The 20,899-nt window shown below is 40.5% G+C and overlaps 1 protein-coding gene across 10 annotated transcripts in view; it reads left to right on the forward strand.

The window, feature by feature from the left end:
• SH3KBP1 (SH3 domain containing kinase binding protein 1) overlaps positions 1 to 20,899 on the forward strand; it is a 360,074-nt gene that overhangs the window by 166,399 nt on the left and 172,776 nt on the right. For all 10 annotated transcript variants that reach the window (XM_084788562.1, XM_084788564.1, XM_084788558.1 and 7 more), the window contains one exon: positions 7,327 to 7,430. In XM_084788562.1, coding sequence (XP_084644688.1) covers positions 7,327 to 7,430 — 104 coding nt within the window. The remainder of the gene's footprint in view (positions 1 to 7,326; positions 7,431 to 20,899) is intronic.

A 20,899-nucleotide genomic window follows, 5' to 3' on the forward strand; every position in this document is an offset into this window, starting at 1 on the left:
CTCCTTATGCTCTTCTCAGGTCCTCCCCACTTCTTCTCCCATCTGGATCTCCACCCTTTCTGTCTCTCCTGTGAAAACAAACAGGCACTTAAGGAATAATAATAAAACAAAATAAAAGCAAACAAATTGGAATATGACAAAACACCAAACAAGAAACGAACCAAAGAGAAAGCACAAGAAATGCACGCAGAGAGAGAGAGAGAGAGAGAGAGAGAGAGAGAGAGAGAGAGAGAGAGAGAGGGAGGGAGGGAGGGAGGGAGGGAGGGAAGGAAGGAGAGAGAGGGGGGGATTTGTGGGAAATCAGAGTTTTGTTTTGTTGTTTTGAAAGTTCCTTACCCTTCAGGAATATGCCCTGACACAGACTGCAATAAAAGACAAAAGAAGTCAGGGCAGTTTTTATAGGCTGTTCCTGACTTTGGTTTCCTGATGGCTAGATTGAAGCCAGTGTTCATGCACAGTATTCTGTAGTTGCAGTTGGTCAGGAGGCACTTGGTGTGTGCCAGCTTGCCTCTTGATTGGTCATGTTAGCTTTGATCACTTGGGTAAGGCTGTGCCTGCCAGTTCTCTCCATTCTAAGAGGACTGTTTTCCTTTTGTAATTTATGGTAATTTGAGGGAGGTACCTGGAGGTTCTGTAAATATCCCAGTCCTCAGTAAGCATTCACCCAGTGGTTTCAGGAGACATTGATACTTGGCAGAACCAAAAGTTACTAGGGTGTCTACAAAATGGAGATCATATATGCTTATATTGCTCTATGTTATTAGTCAAAACATATTTTTTATTACAGAAATAGCTATTGCTTCTCATCCCATAACACTCTACTCTTCTCTGTCTGCCTATCTAGCTTGCCACCTGTTGAACATATCAGACAAATTGTAGTACACTCCTCAGTACATGGTCTCCTGGTCCCTCCAGTGCTCTTGGAAGGCTTGCAAAGCTGATTTTTGTGGTCTTTCATAAATTTTGATCTGGTATTTTCTTTTCACCAGCACTGGATGAAAGTGTTTTCTGTGGAGATCTAGTTCCTCAGGGGCTGCCATTTAGGAAGGCATCAGTAGTTTCCTGAAAGGTTCCAAGGTGATGTCAATGGGTAGCCAAGACTAAGAATCAATGGGTTCACATCCCTCCAAGGAGTGATTGCCTGTTCTTGCAAGGTGTTTTTCTATTGCCTGTAATTTGTGGTGCTGGGCTGATGCCTCAGGCTCAGTTAGCATGTGGAAGAACAGCAAGTTTCTGGCCCTACCACAGAAATTAAGTTCAGTAGGTCTGCCCTGCACTTTAAGATTCTGGATGGAAGTAACCCTGGAAATGGGAAATTAGGAACTTCCAAATTTTCACTTTGACAGTACTTTCTCTTTTATAGGTCTCGCATATTCTCTCTGTGTCTCTGTCTGTCTGTTTCTCTGTCTGTCTGTCTGTTTCTCTCTCTCTCTCTCTCTCTCTCTCTCTCTCTCTCTCTCTCTCTCTCTCTCATTACATACACATGTCAGTGTGTCACTATACCTAATTTATATGGTATTGGGTTAAACCCAGGGCTTTTTGCATACTAAGCTAGCACACTACCCTCAGAACTATCCCCAGTACCCAAATACCAAATAATGTAAGCCTTCATAGTTTATTTCTGTTGGGAAAGATGTGGAGTGTTAAAAAGATTTTGTGAGTGTTGGAAATTGTCAGTTGACCCAAAGACTTTCTTTCTGTTCACAATATTATTTGTTATATTTTTGTGGTCAGTCAACAGATTTGATCTAGTGAAATTTTCACATGCCACAAGACTGTAGGATGAAATGTCTAAGACATCAGTGTGTGCCTTATTCAGGGACTGGAATCATGATGTCATTTCCAGTTTCAGTAATTTCATTTTTTGAGAAGGGGAATATACTGTAATGTCTCCCTATATAACTGGTGAATTTCATTTAAATAGGGGGTTAATGTAGGCTCCAGTTCCCAGTAGCTGCTGGAAACATTTGTGATTTAGGTGTTTTTACTTTCTGGTTTCAACTCTTAGCCATGTCCTGTACTAGCCCATCAAGTCATTATTATTATTATTATTATTATTATTATTATTATTATTATTATTATTATTATTATGTGTGTGTATGTGTTTGTGTGTGTGTGTGTAGCTTTATAGAGTCATTTCATCTTCTACCTTTATGTGGATCCTGAGGATCAATACACTTTTATCCATTGGGCCTTTTGACCCCTTATGCATTGTTCTTTCTGAAGCCTTAAGACAGAGCTGAGATTTATTTTAAGGACTGTCAGCTGGATGGGCAGCAGCATTTCTAGAATTATGTCACCAGGTTTGAATATAAGCTATAAAATTTCTGGTGAAATAATTGATTTTATGTCCTCCTCAAATTCATTGACTGTAAAAAGAGAGCCAGTGTTCTACTGAGAGATCAATCTGGAATGAAATGGTAGATACAGGTAAAGTATCTTAAGCATTGAGTATAAGCTCGGTACATGTTAGCTGATGTTTATTAATTAAATTTTTTTTTAGGAATGGAATGTGGCTGTTAGCTCTAGTGAGAGAGTTAAGGTTGTGCTTGCTTTGGCATATGTCTGTGCCCATGTTCTTGCATATGGGCACATATTCATGCATGCGTATATTTTGGACCAACATGCTATCAGGCTGTTAAGTAGAGATGTAGCAAATATGCATTGTGAAGTTTTCCTTACTTTAACTTTTTGGGTAAGCCATGTCTGCATACATATTTGCATGTGCTTTTTGTCTATTCCTTCTTTCAATTATGCATGAGAAGCTGAAGTGGCCTTGCTTTGGAAACACATAAGTGATATAGGCAGCAGCAGTGCTGTTGCCGTGAATAAGGAGAAACACAGGTGCTCCACTTTCTAGTTTTTCTAATGTAGCTGTATATTGTTGACTATGCTTATTTTGTGTGTCACAAGTTGGTCTGAGTAGAAAGATGGTGGCTGAAAAATAAGAGCTTCCAAATTCCAGGTGTGGGCATATCATGTTTGTTCAAAACAAAACAAACAAAAATACAACCTCAAAAGGAAGTGATGCCATTGTACTACCTTTTCAAGGAAGGTCATGATTCACTCAGTGAAACAGTAGGACAAGAAAAAAGTGGTAAGAGACACCCTAAAACTTTATGTTATGATAGATGAATAGAGTTGAAAAACAATTTCTCCCAAGTTTGTGTTCCGCTTTATACCCAAACTGGGTTGTGAAGCCATCACTCAAGTTCAGGTCAATGATGTGCAGAGCAGAGGCCTAGAAAAACAGGAGGTCTACACTTCGGGAGCTTTCTAGTGAAAGCCAGAGAGAAGAGTTGGGGCAATATCACAGTGTTACCGGAAGCAGCTAATACAGATTACAGAGAGCTTGGTACTAGTGAATTGCTTTGATTATTCTGGTACTGGAGAGAGACCTCTGAACCGAGGAAATACTGCCACTTACTAGCTTAGTGATTCTGAATAAATCACTGATTTTTTCCTCCTTTGCAAAATGGTTGGTTGCTCATCCCAACTCATATTTATAACTCATGGGGTTGAAATACGGTGATATGGATATCAAGAGGTGTGATGGCCCATACCTGTAATGCCAACATTTAGAAGGCAAAGACAGGAGGGGCATAGATCTGAGACTTGTCTGGACTATCTAGAGAGTCCCTGGCTCAAACAAAGAAATGATGAAATTCCTCAAAGGAAGAGAGAACTAGCCTCTTGAAGGGAAAATAAGACTTTCTTCATGGGTTCAATTCAGGTGACTTTTAGCATAGACTGCCTCTGAATCTTTTCTTTGTGCTCTCTAGGTCTGCCTTGGTATGTTGACAGTGAGCATTATAGGATTTTATGGCACCAACTAAGTAACCTCCTTAGAACCATTTAAGAAACTGTGACTAGCACGACAAAGAGAAATTAGTGAATGCATCATTATTTTAGTACCATATAAGCCTTTGTGATCTCTAATGCACAGATTAGCTGAGGTGAAGTCAGATGATTCTGTTCTGGTCCTGAATCTGTTGGAATAAGCTTTTCTCTAAGAATATATCACCTTGGTCTTTGCCATTTGTATAGTGTTGGGCTAGGTGCTACATTTTAAATAAAAAGACATTGATTCATGTGGGGTGTGTGAGTGTGTGCGCACGCACGTTCATGTGCGTGCACATGCACACTCCTAATTGTGTGTATATGTGTACTGGAGAGGTGCACGCAGGTGTTTGAAAAGGCCAGAAGAAGACATTGTGTCTTTCCTCTCGCAGCAGCCTGAGTAGCACCTTCTGGCACTGTGAAAGCTAGTCAACTGAAAGTTCTCTCATTGGTGAAATAGATTTCTTTATGTTCTCTAGCCAGTGGGTAGTGCCTTCACCATAAAGAATTAACCGTGTAGTTATGGAAGATAATCAAGGGCAATGCCACTAGTCTGTGTTACTTTGGAGACCTCTGGGGCCTCTCTAACCAGTAACTTTTATAAAGGTATCCCTTGTCTTGTACTGTGATTTTCATTTGATAATCTATTTCTTCTGAGAGTGATATCATCCACCAGACAGGGAATTCTTTTTTTTTTTTTTTTAAGTTATATTTTGGGCTGGAGGGATAGCTCAAAGGTTAAGAGCACTGGCTGCTCATCCAGAGGTTCTGAGTTCAATTCCCAGCAACCACATGGTGGCTCCCAACCATCTGCAATGAGAGATCTGGTGCCCTCTTCTGGAGTACAAGCACATGTACATGTTCTTTCAAATGTGTTTTAAAACTTATTCATTAACTAGTGAGTTGCCATAAAGCTTTTTCATAGATTCTTAGTTTTGATTTAACTACCCAGTACCTGCTGCTATCCCCATTCCTCCTCTGTATCCCTGATTAACCCTTTAACCCTCAAGTATCTCCTGTCTTTTTTCATTTCAGTTTTAAAAAGTCAGGTTATGAGTAGTAGGCTTCTTAGGACCCGTGGAGTCCAATCCTCTTTGTTTGGGTTAGCCTTCCCCCGCATCCCCTAATTTCCCCACTACTCCTCCCTCTTTAAATCTCTCTGTCCAAAGTATTCCACTTAACTACTTGCATTTCACATATAAATCTACTATCCCCATTCTCTTAACAATTATATCTACATTTTTGCGCCTTTAGTTAGAATTGTCTGGGGCTGTTGGTGCTAAGTCACCTTGGTATGGATTTTGTGGCTTCTGTGATTGTATCAGTTTTTAGACATTTGTTATTTAATTCAATGCTTAGAGTTGTGTCTTCAGAGTTCATTTCAGCATATAAATAGATAACCAGGGTGCTGATGTGATCACTCAGTGCATGAAGGCACCTTCCACTAAGCTAATGACTTAACTTCAAACCCAGGATCTACCTGGTGGAAGGAGACCTGACCTCCATGGGTTGTTTTCTAACCTCCATATGCTCAGTGTGATGCCTGTATAGTTCTCCTACCCACTGCAATTAAATAAAATGTAAGAAAAACTAGAAAATGACAGCTTAGAAACTCATAGAACTTCTTCTCAAAGGATGTATATGGGGTAGGGGCATGAAAGATGTGTGATTGCCTTGCCACCTGGATTTTCTTTGCTAGAAGGAGAACTACGTATCTTTTAGTGTCCAGTACTTGATTCCCCCCTCTCCCTGTGTTTCTGGGAGTTATAGAGCAGTAGTGTCAGGGTTTGTTTGTTTGTTTGTTTGTTTTGTATGTGTGTTGTTGCTTTTGAAATAATGTCCTACTGAATAGCCTACACTGGTCTGGAATTTAGGATTCTCCTGCTTCAGCCCCCTGAGCTCTGGGATTACAGATGTGTCCCGTTATGTCCAGCTTTGTGACAGTATGTGTCGTACTGGGGGACCAGTCCTCTAGCCTTGTTCTTTGGAGAAGCATTGTGCAATCGGTCCTCTGGCCCATGCAGAGCCAGATCCTCCTTGAAAGGTTATGCGACGCAGTGAGCTGATAGGACACACTGCTAGCCTAGGATGTGCCTGTGAACTCTGAGGTTGTTCTATGAAGATTCAGCAGCCTGTGACTTGTGCAAAAAGGTAGAGATCATTAGTGTAGTAGCTGAAGATGTGATGAGACAAGATATTGATTCTGAACTTCTGCCCTCTTCTTTGTGTTCAACCCTGTTCTTCCTTAGGGAGGTAGAGATAGAGAAAAATGAAAGCGAGAACTAGGCCACTGGCTTTTGAAAACTATCGATCAGGGAGCACATAGATGTAGTTCCAACACCTTCCCCTTTGTGTGATGTCATGCTGGGGGTAGGGCTAATGTGCCCTGTAGTCACCACTACAGGGACTTCCTTTTTCAGGGAAAAGCTTAGAAAAGAATAAGTCTCCAAAGGAAGTACACAGAAATGATGCTGGCCTTTCTAAATGCACTTCTTTGAAGTCGTTGATGCTGTTGATTTTCTAGGCCAGGTAGTGGCATGAGGAAATGGTGCAAGGTACTCAGCTGTGAGCAGCAAACCTCTGAGCAATGCCCATCTCAGGGCTTAGTCCTCATACACCTCCCTGGATGCCACCACCACTATTGCATGTCATCCCACATGCATGTTTTTTTTTCTTGTGACCACAATGCTCCTAGGTAAAATGGATGTTCTTTAGATTGTAGCATCTTGTATTTGTATCAGCTCCAAGTCAGAGGTCCCCTAGTGGGACCCATTGTGTAAACGACACGTTGTAACTCTGAGTGTCCTCTAAGTGAATTATGACTCTGACTTTTAACCTTGACGTGCCTGGGTTGGTTCTATGGAAGCAGCCAGGCATCTTGCTAATGCATCCCCTGGGACATAGATGGCTATGCTGAACCTTGTGGGACTTTTGAAATTGTACCAAGAATAGCAGAAACCAAATTGGCTTTGGGTTATCAGGCCTGAGGGCCAGCGTGTTGAAAGGGTGACGATTAATAAGAGAAAGGCCAGGCCACTTTCTCATTTGCTTTGCACATTTGGGGGAAGTGCTCTTTGCCTTGCTAGCATCAGAAGTAGACCACTCTTGTTTCTTTAGCACATCACATCAGCTTTCATTACAAATCAACAGCAGCAAATAGAAAGTGCCACCTATGGAAGTGCATTTAAGGCAACACCGTGTTCCAGTGCTCCTGGGTGAGGTTTGTACCTTCTGCGCCAATGGGTCAGTTCCTCATGTACATGGGTTTCTGACCCAGCAGCTTTTCAAAGCACCAAGAAGCATCGCTCTGCTTTCTAATGCCTCTCTAAGAGACCAGGGCTGCTGTGCCTCTAGCTATGCCCCAGAAAGCATATTTGAGACGAATCAGCTTACTTTGCCTGCATGCCTAGGAAGCCTCTCTTTAAAACCTTAGTATGGGATGTGGGAGAAGAACTATATCTAAATAGTTTGCTTTTTTCCATCCAGGAGAGCGACGGAGACGCCGATGCCAGGTGGCTTTCAGCTACCTGCCCCAGAATGACGATGAGCTTGAGCTGAAAGTCGGGGACATCATAGAGGTGGTAGGAGAGGTAAGCAAGTGGTTGAGTTGACACTGTTGCCTCGTGTGGCTATCAGACCCATCTCTGTACCCAACCACAAAGAGCCCTTGCCATGTATGCACAGGCCCATTGGCTTTAGTAATGGATATTCAAACTCAAAGCGACTCTAAAGATCATCTAGCTGAGCCTTCTAGGGAACTTGTTTCCCTCAGAGGAATTTGTTTAGACCAGGTTGTGGATCAGATGTGTGGCCGTCTGAAGCCATTGTGTTCGTAACACTGAGTTCCTTTGAAATTTCAGTGCTGTGTCATCAACTTTCCTGTCTACTTTAGTTAAGGATGGACTCTGAATGGTCACAATAATGGAGATCCATCTCTAGAGTGGGGTTCAGTTTTCATTGTGGAGAATACTACATTTAGAAAGAATGAAAGTGGCTTGTGGCATTTTTTAGAAGACCAAGTATGTGATGGATATGATAAGGTTTTTTTTTTCACTGTGTTCTTGCATGGCTTGGGGCCTAGAACCCTGACTAGGGGTGGCAAGGGGATGAAGAAATGGTAGTAACAATGTTTAACAGTCCAATGTTGGATACACAGTTGATCAAGGAAGCAGGGTTATTGCACATTATTGCACACAGCTGAACAGGGAGGCAGAGTCATTGCATACAGATAAAGAGGCGGGGTTATTTTATACAGCTGAGCAAGAAGACAGGTTTAGCACATCTCAGTAGGTACCATCTCTTGTGGGGGAGGAAGGTTCAGGCCATAAACATGGGGGAGGGGGGAAGAAGGCTACAGTGGCATTTTCTGCACCCATTGTCAATATCTGTACTCCAAATAGAGGAGGAATGTAGCTTCTGTGAGTCTCAGCTGGGGAAGGTTTTACCACTTCCATGGCTCTAAGGCATTGGTTTGATATGGCCATGTTCATGTCAACAACAGAAGTTCACTCAGGACTTACTTGCTCCCTACAGTACTTTTGTTGTTGTTCTGGTGTGGAACCCATGACCTCATTGCAGGCTCTGTGATGAGGTTCTTCACATACTAGCCCACTTAATCATTCTGATCACTTTATGGTACATATGAGCACAAACCATCAGGAGATCTAACAGAGGCAGGGCTAAGTGGCAAAACCAGGTTCGTTGACTGGGGACAGTCTCAGTGTCCTATGCCACTTTCCTTTGAATGTTTGCTCCTATTTATCCTGAACTAGCTGCCCTAGTAGAAGGGTCATAGAGACACTGTGTGGGCAGCTTGGGATCTACTCCCTCAGGCTTTGGGGATCTTGTGCCTTGGACTTTAGAACATCATCATTCGTTCTGGCTCAACATTTGGCTCTTTGTATAGAAACAACTGTTTTCTACTTGCGAGTTTTTCGTGGTGCTCAGTTGACCTTACAGAAGCTTAGCTTTTATAGAAAACAGGGTGGAAGTTGAAGGGGGGGTCTGGAAGTGAGCTATCTTGTGTGGGTAGAAGTGGTAGGACTGCTAGCTGAAGCCAGGCTTCCAGACTCTCATCGAAACCTAACCTGCCCTCAATTCATCAGGAAAAGATCCATATGACAGGAAGGTTGGCTGCAAGAGAACTGCAAAACAACAAGGCTTTGAGAAAGCCTGAAGTGATGAGGATGGCTGACTTAGACACTGACCCCTCTAGTGTCTGGCTCAGCAGTTAAACTAAGACCTTTTGGGTTATCTTTTGCAGAGGACAGGTCGTTTGTGTCTCTGCTAGTCAGTTTGTTTTTATTGCAGCCTGATAGGAATCACTTGCATTGCTTTCAGTTTTCCAACTTGTCCTTGAGAGAAGCAACTACTGAGGTTCCCACCATGGCACCAGGAGAATGTGCTTTAACCCCCTTTGTCTGTTTCTAAGTCATGAATAATTTGTGTTAATATATTACTCAAGCTTTAAGACTACGCTCTGTCAAACAGGGCACAGAGGAAACATTTATTGAAAGTTAAATGAGAAAGAGACCAATAAACAGCTGAGCAGAACATCTATTTAATGACGGGTCAATTTCTCAAGATCAGACCTATGGAAGAAATTCTACGATAAAAGGGTAGATGTGTAAAAATGTTAAAATTTATGTAGGAATTGAAGAAATTAAACAAAGAGAACAACAAATAGGAAAAACTGTCGTAAGTTATAAAATATTATAAATGTAGCATATGAAAAATATATTAAGGTGCTAGGCAAGATGGCACACACCTTAAATTCCAGCACTCTAGAGGCAGAGGCAGGTGGATCTCTGAATTCCAGGCCAGCCTGGTCTACAGAGCTAATTCCAGGCCAGCCAGAGCAATATAGTAAGACAGTATCTCTAAAAACAAACAAACAAACAAAAAACAAAAAAGGAAGCTTTTAGAACAATACCAGTGACATATATATTTGCCATAAACATAAATCTCACAAGAGAGAATAGTATTTTTATTTTCGTTGATATGAGCTAAGGATTCACTTGGTAGCCCAAGCTGGCTCTGAGCTTGGATTCCTGTTGCCTTAGTTCTGAGTGTTGGGTTACAGGCATGTATTACCCATGGAGAAAAATTGTAACTATGTGATGATATCCCACCCTGTAAATTAAGATAATAATTAGTATGTTTCAGCTCACTAAGAGAAAATATTTACTGTTGTCGATGCCTAATATAAGTGGCAAATTTATATAGCTGTATGATACTTATATGAAGACATGTTAATAGCTGTAAAAATGAATAAAATTGTGACTCTGATATTTTTTTTTTTTGCCTTAGGTCCTCTTTATATATGTTTTTTTTAATACATTTTTATTAATTTATACATATTACATCTCAGTTGTTAGCCCATCCCATGTATCCTCCCATCCCTCCCTTCCTCCCACTTCCCCCCCCTACTCCCCTCCCCTATGTCTGTGTCTGAGGGGGATCTCCTCCCCCTGAATATGCTCATACGGTATCAAGTCTCTCCTTGGTGACCTATTATCTTTCCTCTGAGTGCCACCAGGCATCTCCATCCAAGGGACATGATCAATTATGGGGCACCAGAGTTTGTGTGAGAGTTAGATCTTCTTCTCCACTCAACAGTGGAGAATGTCCATCGGCTAGTCCGGGTAGGGGTTCAAGGTTTTTACTGCCTATTTTTTCCTTGGCTGTTGCCACAGTTTGCGGAGGACCCCAGGGCCCAGACTCGCCTGTAGTTTTCCAGGACCCACTGGATCCTTCCATTTCCTCTTTCTCCCAGGCTTCTCACATCTAAAGTTTCAATAGGATGTCCTCCCCTCTTACCCATTATTCTGGTAGGTACAGTTTTTCATGGGGACGTACACCTTGGGCTAGTGTCTCGATATAAGTGAGTATATACCATTTAGCTCTTTTTGCTTCTGTGTGAACTCACTCATTATGACAATTTCTAGTTCAATCCATTTGTCCACAAATTTTGGAAATTCCTTGTTTTTAATAGCTGAGTAGTATTCCATAGTGTAAATGTACCACAGTTTCTTTATCCATTCTTCTGTTGAGGGACACGTAGGTTGTTTCCAAGTTCTGGCTATTATGAATAAGGCAGCTATGAACATGGTTGAGCATATGTCCCTGTTGTGTGGTAGTACATCCTCTGGGTATATTCCAAGGAGTGGAATAGCTGGGTCTTGAGGAAGCCCTATTCCCATTTTTCTGAGAAAGCACCAGATAGCTTTCCAAAGTGGTTGTACTAGTTTGCATTCCCACCAGCAATGCAGGAGTGTTCTTATTCCTAAGAATTTATCTGCAGAAAATTGTTAACATGTTCCCTGTGTACATTTTTGTTAATTGTAGCAGTGTTTGTAATAATGAAAAATAGTCAAAGAATCAAGGAAAGGAATTAGCTAAAAGACATAAAGCCATTAAGATGATTCACACAGAGCCCTTCAAATATGTATTTATAATGACGTTTTGCATTATAATTATTGATTATGTTTCTCTAAGCTGAGAGTTTTTCAATGGCAAAGACCCTGCTTTTATCTGTCTTACATTTGTAGTACCTGTAATAGTGACTGAATCCTAATATGTACCTTGATAAATGCTCGTTGAATTAGTATGTGAATAAATGGAGCTATAAAAGCAGGGCTTTTTTTTTTTTTTTGCAAAATGAACAGATCAGAACACAAAATTGCATACACTAGGATATAATCATGTGAAATTGATCTATATGCATGTGATCCAATATTGAAAGGGAGCAAGAATTGAAAATGGCCTTGTCATAGAAGATGCTTTTTCCTTTACTGTCATAATAATGCTTTAAGAGCACAAATCAAGAACAAGAAACACGATTAATACATTTCTGAGAACTATTGAACAGTTTTGCCTATCAGCTGTGAAGAAAGGGACCATGGGAAAGGTACAATTTCTGTATTTGTAACTAGAGTCACCTAAAGGACGCAAGCCATGGACCACCACCTCTAATCCCAGGTTCTCTTATGCTCACTTCCAGCTGGATTCTAGACTGCACTAGCAGTTTGCTTCAATGGGAAAAGGGGGGACACCATAGAATCTGAAGGCTAGCCTTTTTACTATGTATTTTCAAAATCATATCAAGACTTCTCTATTGTTTCAGTTGATTTGAGATCTCACCGATGTTTTTGCCACTATCAGTGCATAAAGATCTGTCCTTTTCTTTAATGAAATGTGTGGGCTTATAGGCATTTCTTCTTATGATTCTACTAGACTAGACTACAAAAAAAGGTATCCTGAGTAAACAAAATCCTTTAAATCATAGGTACAGATGAAGGTAAGAAAACAAAAGCTCTCTAATCCTGTTAAATCAACCAGTCTGTTAATAAAGTATAACAACATATTGAGTCAAAAAAGATAACTCAGTGGTTAAAAGCACTGGGTGATCTTTCCAGAGGACTTGGGTTCAATTCCCAGCATCCACATGATGCCCCACAACCATCTATAACTCCTGTCTCAAAGAATCCAGTGCCGCCTTCTGGCCTCTAAGAACACTAGGCATGTGCTTCGTACACAACCATACTTTAAGATAAAACACCTATATACGTACATAAATAAAATGAATATTTAAAAGTACAACATAGTGTATATATACATATTATAATGATATCAGTATTGATCAATAGTGTTGAGTTGAATACATGAAAAGGCACACCTATATTTTTGTCCCTGACAGACAGCTCTTAGGATTTTGACCACGTAGACTAATTTTTAGAAAACAAATGAGTCATAAATTTTTAAAAATGGTGTGTGTGTGTGTGTGTGTGTATATATATATATATATAATTTAACCTAAAATATCACAATTTATGTTTATGTTCAACACAGTGTTATAATATGGGGTCAGGCCTATATCCAATATTTATTGTATTCACATATGTATGCATATCTATGTTTGCATTTGTGTTTGTGTGTTTGTGGGGAGGGGGCAAGGCGTTCTCCGTATGTATTGTTTGCTGGTTTGAGCTCCTTGTTTTGTGCATCCACAGTATATCCTCTACGATTTGACTGATGTCTTTAAAGTGGATCAGTAGCAATGTAAATGAAGGAATTGGAAGTATACTATCCTAAAGTTCTGTAGCTCCCCAGCCTCAGTTTTGTTTTTGTTTCTCTGAGCTTGGCAGTGGTTTTTCTTTTAACCTTCAAATTGTAACCTTTATCCTTTCTTAGCACTGACTTTCTCCTCACAAACCTATGTTTTTGCAGCATCCAACCAAGCACGTGTCCCTGGTAGGCCTAAAAGGTTTGTGAAGAAATAACTTTGGGCTTGTGGTAGGAGAAATAACAACTCACTTGTCTAGCAGAGATATATTACACCCTGTAGCTGTTAGCCTTGGTGAAGGAAGACAGCAAGGGATAGTGCCAGAGTGGACAAAGTGAAGGCTGTACTAAAGAGCCTCCCATCCCCCTTCTGCCCCCTGGCTGGTGTGTACTCACTTTACCTATAGGAAAAGCCATCATGACAAACTTAAAGGAACCAAGCTGTCGATTTGGAAAGAGAGTAGCAAGCTCTAATTTCCTAGACTGACTTTTCATTTTTTCCCCTGCAGATTGCAAATTTTTAAATATGTGCTTGTGAATATACATTTGGGTCATTTTGGTTCAGAGTGAAGAAAACAGAGACATGCTAGTGAGGTTCTCAGTGCAGATGAATAGGCATGTTGTGAGGACAAGGTCACCAGGAACAGAATATTTGGACCTGTGGTGTTTTCCCTTTTTGATTTTGAAGACTGCCTTGGAGCTTCTGTTTTGTTTTGGTTTGGTTTGGTTTGCTTTGGTTTGGTTTTTCCTGTGTTATCGGGAGTCTAAGGAAGGGAGTTTCTTCTTCTTCTTTTTCCTGTGTTGTATGTGGCTGGTTTCAAAAATCTTTCACAGTGGTAATGTTCTGAACTTTTTGTTTTTCATGTGCTTTTTTATGATTAATTTTGGAGGCATTTCTCAGTGGTTCCCAGTCAAGGCAAGCTGGTGACTGAGGGCTGCAGACTCTGAGTTAAAGCTTGACCTGGCTTTGTGGTTTGCAAAGATAACTTGCATGTTCAAAAACTGTCTGCATTCTTCTTCTTATGCCCATAGAAGGAGATGGGAGCCATTCATCCCCCATTAAGCAGGCTCTTGAAAGTGCTTCAAAGCTTTCACTCAGTCAGATAAACCTCTCTGTGGGTGGATGGGCGCTTCCTCCTCCTTTCACTCTTGCTCAAGAGAAGTCAAGTTCAGTGCTCTCTTTCTCAGCACATACAATAAAAGTTGATGACATTTGGTAAAAAACTGATCGGTTAGTACTCAATCCAAACATGCCTCCATTTCCCCCATTAAGATTGCATTACTTTAGAAGCCCCCCTTTCTTATTTAAAGAGGCAAGGCTAATAAAAAAATCTTAGTATTGGAATTTGATCATCTAAATAGCTCAGGCTGCAATTGTCTTCTGTTTAACATAGTGGTGAACATATCTGTTTTCCTAGTGTATAAAGAGGTACCGAAGTAGTCATATTATGGAAAGAGATGCCATGTTTAGAAGGTAAGGGAAGCTGAGTGTAGTGATACATGTCTATAGCTCTGGTGCTTGGTTGGTAGAGATAGGAGGATCAGTTATTAGAGGTCATCCTTAGCTTCAACAATAAGTTTGAAAAGGCGATCCTAGCCTACATGGGACCCTGTCTCAACAACAGCAACAACAATTGGAGAAAAGAAAGTAGTTATATTTGAATCATCAGCATACAGTGCAGGCCACATCTATGTAAGAGAAAGTTCAGACATATTTGTGGTAGATTTGCAGAGTTATGAAATTTCTCAAATATTTAAATGTTTACATTAGGAGAGAGACTTATTTGTAGAGACTCAGAGAGTTATTAAACAGAATGTGATCACTGAAATAGGCTCAGTTTCCTTGCGGAGGGTACTGCAAGAAGCTAAGAATCTAAAAAGAATGACCGATGATGGAATTGACAAATGAGCAAGGAAATGGAAGTAGGAACTTCTCATGGAGGGTAAAGAAGATGCTGCCCAGTAACATTTGTTTGGGATGAGTGTGGCTTATATGAAGCAGATGCTGGTGAATGCAGTCAAGAGAGGTCTATAGAAAAGCTATAGGATGCCCATACTGAACTTTCAAAGAGACATATCATTTAAAGGTTTCTTCCCTGGTTTTTTTTTTTTTTTTTAGCCATAGACACCATTGTGAGTGATTTTTTTCACAAGAGAAGGTGGCAAGTTAAAAGTTTCACTCTCTTGGTTCATCCGAAGGTTATCTTACTCCTTCACTTTCCTCTTTGTCATATTTTCAAGTTAGAATGATGGTAAGAGCTTGTCAGAGTTCTTTAGGAATCTGGGGATCTGCAAAATAGTTGTGACTGTTAGAAAGGGTGAAGCCATGGCGCTCTGCTGAAGGATGCTTCTAGAAGCCCTCCAGCAGTGGCTCTCAATCCTCCTAATGCTGCAACCCTTTAATACATATAGCTCCTTATGTTGGGCCAACCACAAACCATAAAATCATTTCGTTGCTACTTCATAACTGTAATTTTGCTGCTGTTATGAATCATAATGTAAATATCTGATATATGACCCACAGGTTGAGAACTATGTACGGCCCTACCAAAAACCCAAACTCTTTCTTCTTCCTCCTTTGTTTTTCAGGCCAGCCAGGAACTTGCTCAGTGGTCCAGGCTAGCCTTGGATTTGAGATCCTCTTGTCTCCTTCCAGTCTCTGAATGCTGGGGTTCTGACTTTAGAACCCTTTCTACTCCATTGAAAATCATGGATGTTGCTCTGTCTTGTATAAGCCTTACATAGAGATTCCATTTTTTAAAAATGTGTTTCCTCTTCAAGTATACTATGAATTTCTCTTTTGAAGGACCTTTCTTATTGAATAGGCTTTTTTCCAAAGGAATGAGGGGAACAAATAAGGATGAACACTTCTGCATGTATGAACTCTTTGAACCTACCTAGAAAACAGTGCATTGCACAGGAATTAGGGGAAATTACTGACCAGGAATTTAGGACTTGGATAATGCGTATTCAACAGAGATACTTAAAGCAACTCCAGTGGAAAATAATGTAGATGTCTGCATGTTCAGGAAATAGCCCCTTAAGTACTTCTTCACTATTTCCATGGATAGAAAAAAATGTCTTCTAGAAACAAAGCTTATTTTTAAACACCCTTCATGGAATTAAACAGTAGCATTGTGTATTTATATGAAATTGTAGAAAAACAAAAACCAATCAAAAGTGATTGAAATAAGATTAATTATTGACTGGAAAAGGGCACATAAGAATTTTCTGGACTAATAAAACTATCCTGTTTGTTTATAGAGGTATAGCTTTCAAAACTGACCTGTTATAGTGTAAAGATATAAATTGTATCTGAATTTTAAAGAAACTTGATAATTTTGTTTTTCTGATGTTATACCATTTTACAAAATACTTCAACTGCTTTTCATAGGTAGGAGACATCGTGAGTATTGAAGTTCTCATGTAATTACTTCTGGAGGAGTGTGTGGGTTTTTTTGTGTGGCACATGTGAGTGTGCATGTGGGCATGGTGGGCGTGTGTGTGGAGGCCAGAGCAGGGTGTCAGATGTCTTGTTCTACTCTGTACCTTACTGCCTTGGGATAGACTCTTGCAGAAGCAGAAGTTTGCAGTGTTTGGGCTGGGCTAGCAAGCTAGGGGGTTCTTGGGACCTGCCTATCTCCTCCCTAAAATGCTGCGGAGCATACCTGGGCAGTAGGGATTCTAGCATAGGTCCTCATGGCTACAGAGCAAGCCCTCATACCCACTGAGTCATTTCCCTAGCCCCTATTTTTCAAAAAAAAAAATGAGGAAAGTTCTGGAAATGTCAAAGTATAAGCCGTAGAGTTTTATATGCTTGTTTTCTTTTATGGAAAGAGACCTGCCTTTGAAACAGTGGACCTGGCTTCATTGGCTTCTTGCATTTCATTCCACCCCCTGCCCTGCTCCATCTAAATGTACCCTTCTAGCCTGTTCCTGAAAGGGATTTGAGTAACAAAGTAGTCACTGATTGAAAATGGTGAGTCCAACCTTTAAGTGGATGTTTTTCTATGTGGCTGCCTCTACTCTCAGGTAGACTTTAGATTTGGTAAGCCTTTATTCCCTTCCTATGCAACAGACATGTGAAGAGAAAAATTAAGGATATTACATAGGACTGATGCGGAGAAGGTAAGTATCCAGGGGAAAGCATTTCGTCCTTTCATTCCTGGGCATCTTCCCTGCTTAACAAATGTAGGTGATGTCTGCATGGCTGAGTGGGTGGGTGTTAAAATTTACTCTGTTCTCTCCTCAGCTCCCAATATGGCTAAGATAAAGAGCTTACTTCCTTGAGCACTGAATTCATGTAAAGGCTACTCCTTGTAGAGACATGGAAGTTGTACTAGGACAGCAACTGTCTGTACTTAGCCTTTCTCAAACAGCACTAGTTGGAGACTGCCTTGCTCCTCTCTGTGAGCCATTGGTAGGCTTTGCTTTGGGGGAACAGTTATGGGACTGCACATTAGCCATGTTGATCACGGCTTGGGCTTGGTCTCAGCCTAGATCCAGGTGCTGCAGAAGAATGATGATCAGTTGGGATTGGGTGGGCGGAGAGAGAAGGTGGGCGTCTACTCCCTTTACTTTCTTATTGTAGGCAGAAGCTGTGAACCTTTGGTACCACTCATAGTAGGTACTTTATTGGAAAGGTACACATTTCTTTTTCTGTGTTCAAATACAGACGCAGAAGGTGTGCAAGCTATGTAGGTTTTCCTCTTCTGTTCCAGAGAGAGAGAGAGAGAGAGAGAGAGAGAGAGAGAGAGAGAGAGAGAGAGAGAGAGAGAGAGAGAATGAGAGAATATCATCGTGTTTGGGTTTTTATGTGGGAACTGGGTCCAATATAAGTTCTCTGTTTGCGTGGGAAGCACTTTACATATGGGGCCGTCTCTTAAACTCTCGGATGAGGTCTTTATCTGTTTTGCTCACCAATGAATCTATCACAAGATTGTAAGGCAGTACAGCATACACGCTTAATAAATATTGACATCACTAGAATCGCCACACAGGCTGAGAGTTGCAGGACCTAATTAAGAACAATGGTAACATAATCAGGATCTCTTGTTCCCTTCCACTCCTCATAGGAAGAACCCTCCTCCCACTTTTGTGAAATAATCAGGACTTAATAGGCTGTCATAGAGGATTTCTCTTAATGCTTTGCCTGTCATGAATGCGTTGACACTGTGCTTAGTGGGGGATCATCATTCTGGGCTTCAGTGACTTTGTCTTTATGTAGGAAATTGAACTAGATTGTCTTTGAAGAGCACTAGTGTGAAAATAAGGATCATTTTTCTCCTATCTTCAGGCCCAGTCTTGAGACTGTAGGAAAAAAAAATTAAAGGACATAGCTCTTAGTGGTTCTGGTACCAGGTTTTCCCCCAGAAAGGGTTCAGGTCACAAAGAAACACCCCTTGTGCCTATGGAAGCTGCAATTGGAAGAGTATCCCCTGGGCGATGAGCAGTGGTTTTATTGTGAACCCTTTCACTTGCTGTGTGGCTAATGATATGCCTTTGCCATCTTCCCGCAGGCCTCTCAGGCTTTTCAATGACAGTGATACTGGCATCTGGGGGTGTGGCAGGGTGAAGATACCTTTGTTTTCCCAGTAGGCAGCTGCTGATCCTGTACATCAGAAGTGGTTTCCTGGAATATCATACTAGAGCTGCTTTTTGGGAACAGGACTATTTCAGACATCATCCAGCTGAATAGATGGAGTTGGTCCAGCTGCCCTCTGTTGGGGGTCCTGCCCTTTGTTTTCCCTTTACCCTGTGATTCCCAAGAGGAAGGAGACTATTTTATGGGATTCTTTATTCAGGACTAGCACAAGTACCCCATGCTACAAATCCTGTGCCTGTTGATATGCAGACTCACAGTGAATCCTCCTGACTGTGACTATCTTAATCCTATCAAAACCCTTTTGACGGAAGGAATAATACATATCAATTGAGTTGGCATAGAAACATTGAAATGCTAGTCAGCAGAAAGGATGTTAAATGCAATGAACTGATACTGAAGAGTCACCAGGAAGGCCTTATATGGATGCTGTCCTGTGCATTCTTCCCTTAAGATTTTGGGGCCATGCAGATGTAATGGCTACTCCACAAATCTGTATCCTGAGTTCTCTAGTGAGTGTTCTGAATGAATTGATCTGCTTGGCTCCATTCCCTGGCCTTCATTTGCTCCTCTCCCCTTTCTGGAATGCCCCTAATCATAGCTACTGTTTCTAATTTCTTAAAGGTGTACCTTAGTTTTGACGTATCTTTTCTCAAGTCTGTCTTTTACTATCCCATATCTAAGTGAGCTCAACTTTATATAAAAGTTTGAGTTGTGTTAATTCATCTATTTATCCTGTGTTGCTAGCTTTAGTCTTTAGTCATACCTTCCTATCTCGGTTTATTGTTACCTTCTTTAACAAAAATAGGGAGTTGTCATATATACTTCTGCATCCCCCAATTATAACAAAGAACCATAATGCATAAACCTCCAACAGAGAGAAAGGTCATGTTTAAGTATCACATGTGAGATGATTTACCAGCTTGGTTAAATAAGGCATGGAGATTTAATTAGGTAGGAGAAAACAAGTACATTCATGTAACTGCTAAGTTTTAGGGTAGAATTTGAACTGGGCTTTCAGTTTTACTTTTCTTCTTTATTTGTTTGAATTATTTAAGCTCTTAAATTGTATTGGTAGGCTTGCACTGGTAGTATATACTTACAGAAAAAATTTAAAGGTTCTAACTAATTTTTCTATCATCCCACATCTTTTTGGTAATTCCATACTTGCTTATTCTTTTTTTTTTACTTGCTTATTCTTAAAATGACCTCATTTTTTTTTCTCCAAGAAGGCAACTCAATATTCAGACATTTACTTTGCTCTAAGTGGATCCATCTCAAATTCTTCAGACAATTTTTCTTCCCATTCTTTACTTGCCTCCAGCTAGTTGATCAAGACCACTTCATACTTCCAAATGGAACACACCTTGTCTGTTATCACTGCTTTCCTGGTCCAGCTCCTACTTCCTGCTCAGATGGCTACAGCCTTCCTGCCGTCTGATACTCCAGTCCTTCCCCCCACATTCCAGGAGAAACACACAGAAAATCTTTCTACCTTCTGAGTCCTTAGCTCAAAGGTTTTTTTTTTTTTTTTTTAATTGAAAATAGATTCTTCTCTCACTTGTCTAGTTTGGATTATCTTAGGAAAACTTCCTTCCCTTCTTCCCCTGCTCTCTTCCCTTCTTTGTCTTCCTCCCCCACCCTTCCTCTTCTTCTTCCTCTTTCTTTCTGTTGCTTGTTTGTGGTACCAGAGAGTATAACTTAGACCTTGTGGGTACTAGGCAAGTACTTACCTAAGGAGCCATATTTCCAGCCATTTGATCTAGTTGTATAGCCCAGGCTGGCCTCACAGGTATTATTTGTCTTCCTTACTGTTTCTCTCCTGAGTGCTGGAATTACAGATGTGTGCCACATGCCTGGTTATGTTCACAAGTTTTTTTTTAATCATGGGTTTATAAAACAAAACACATAAAATTAAAAAGGATACTATAGTGAAGCACACATGAAACAAAAGCAAATTTCCATACAATAATCTATGTGATAGCTTCTTAACACATTAAATAACAAATGCCACCCAGCAGGTTTAATATACCAACATTTCAAAGTAATGCATGAATGATATTTTGAGGTACTCTTAGCATGTGTAATGTGATAGGAAAATATGATGTGATAGGAAAATATTCATGGTTTATTTCATGATGAGTCACTAGTCTTTCTAATATTGGTGTTGCCTACATCTATAACCAAGGGAAATGCCAAGTTTTAGTTAGAAGTTGACTAAAATGAAGAGTTAATTTTTGCCCATTTGTGTTGGATTCCAGGTTAAACTCTCCTTAGGGGTCTGATTTATAAGACCATTTGGTCTGCGTTGGGTCCATCTTCTGTGTGAGTTCTACTCTGTGCCATGTAGATATAAGATATGTCTAAGCTGATCGTGTACCTCTGTTCTCTTTA

This window comes from Acomys minous (assembly GCF_964271855.1).
Source record: "Acomys minous genome assembly, chromosome: 7".
NCBI lineage: Eukaryota > Metazoa > Chordata > Mammalia > Rodentia > Muridae > Acomys > Acomys minous.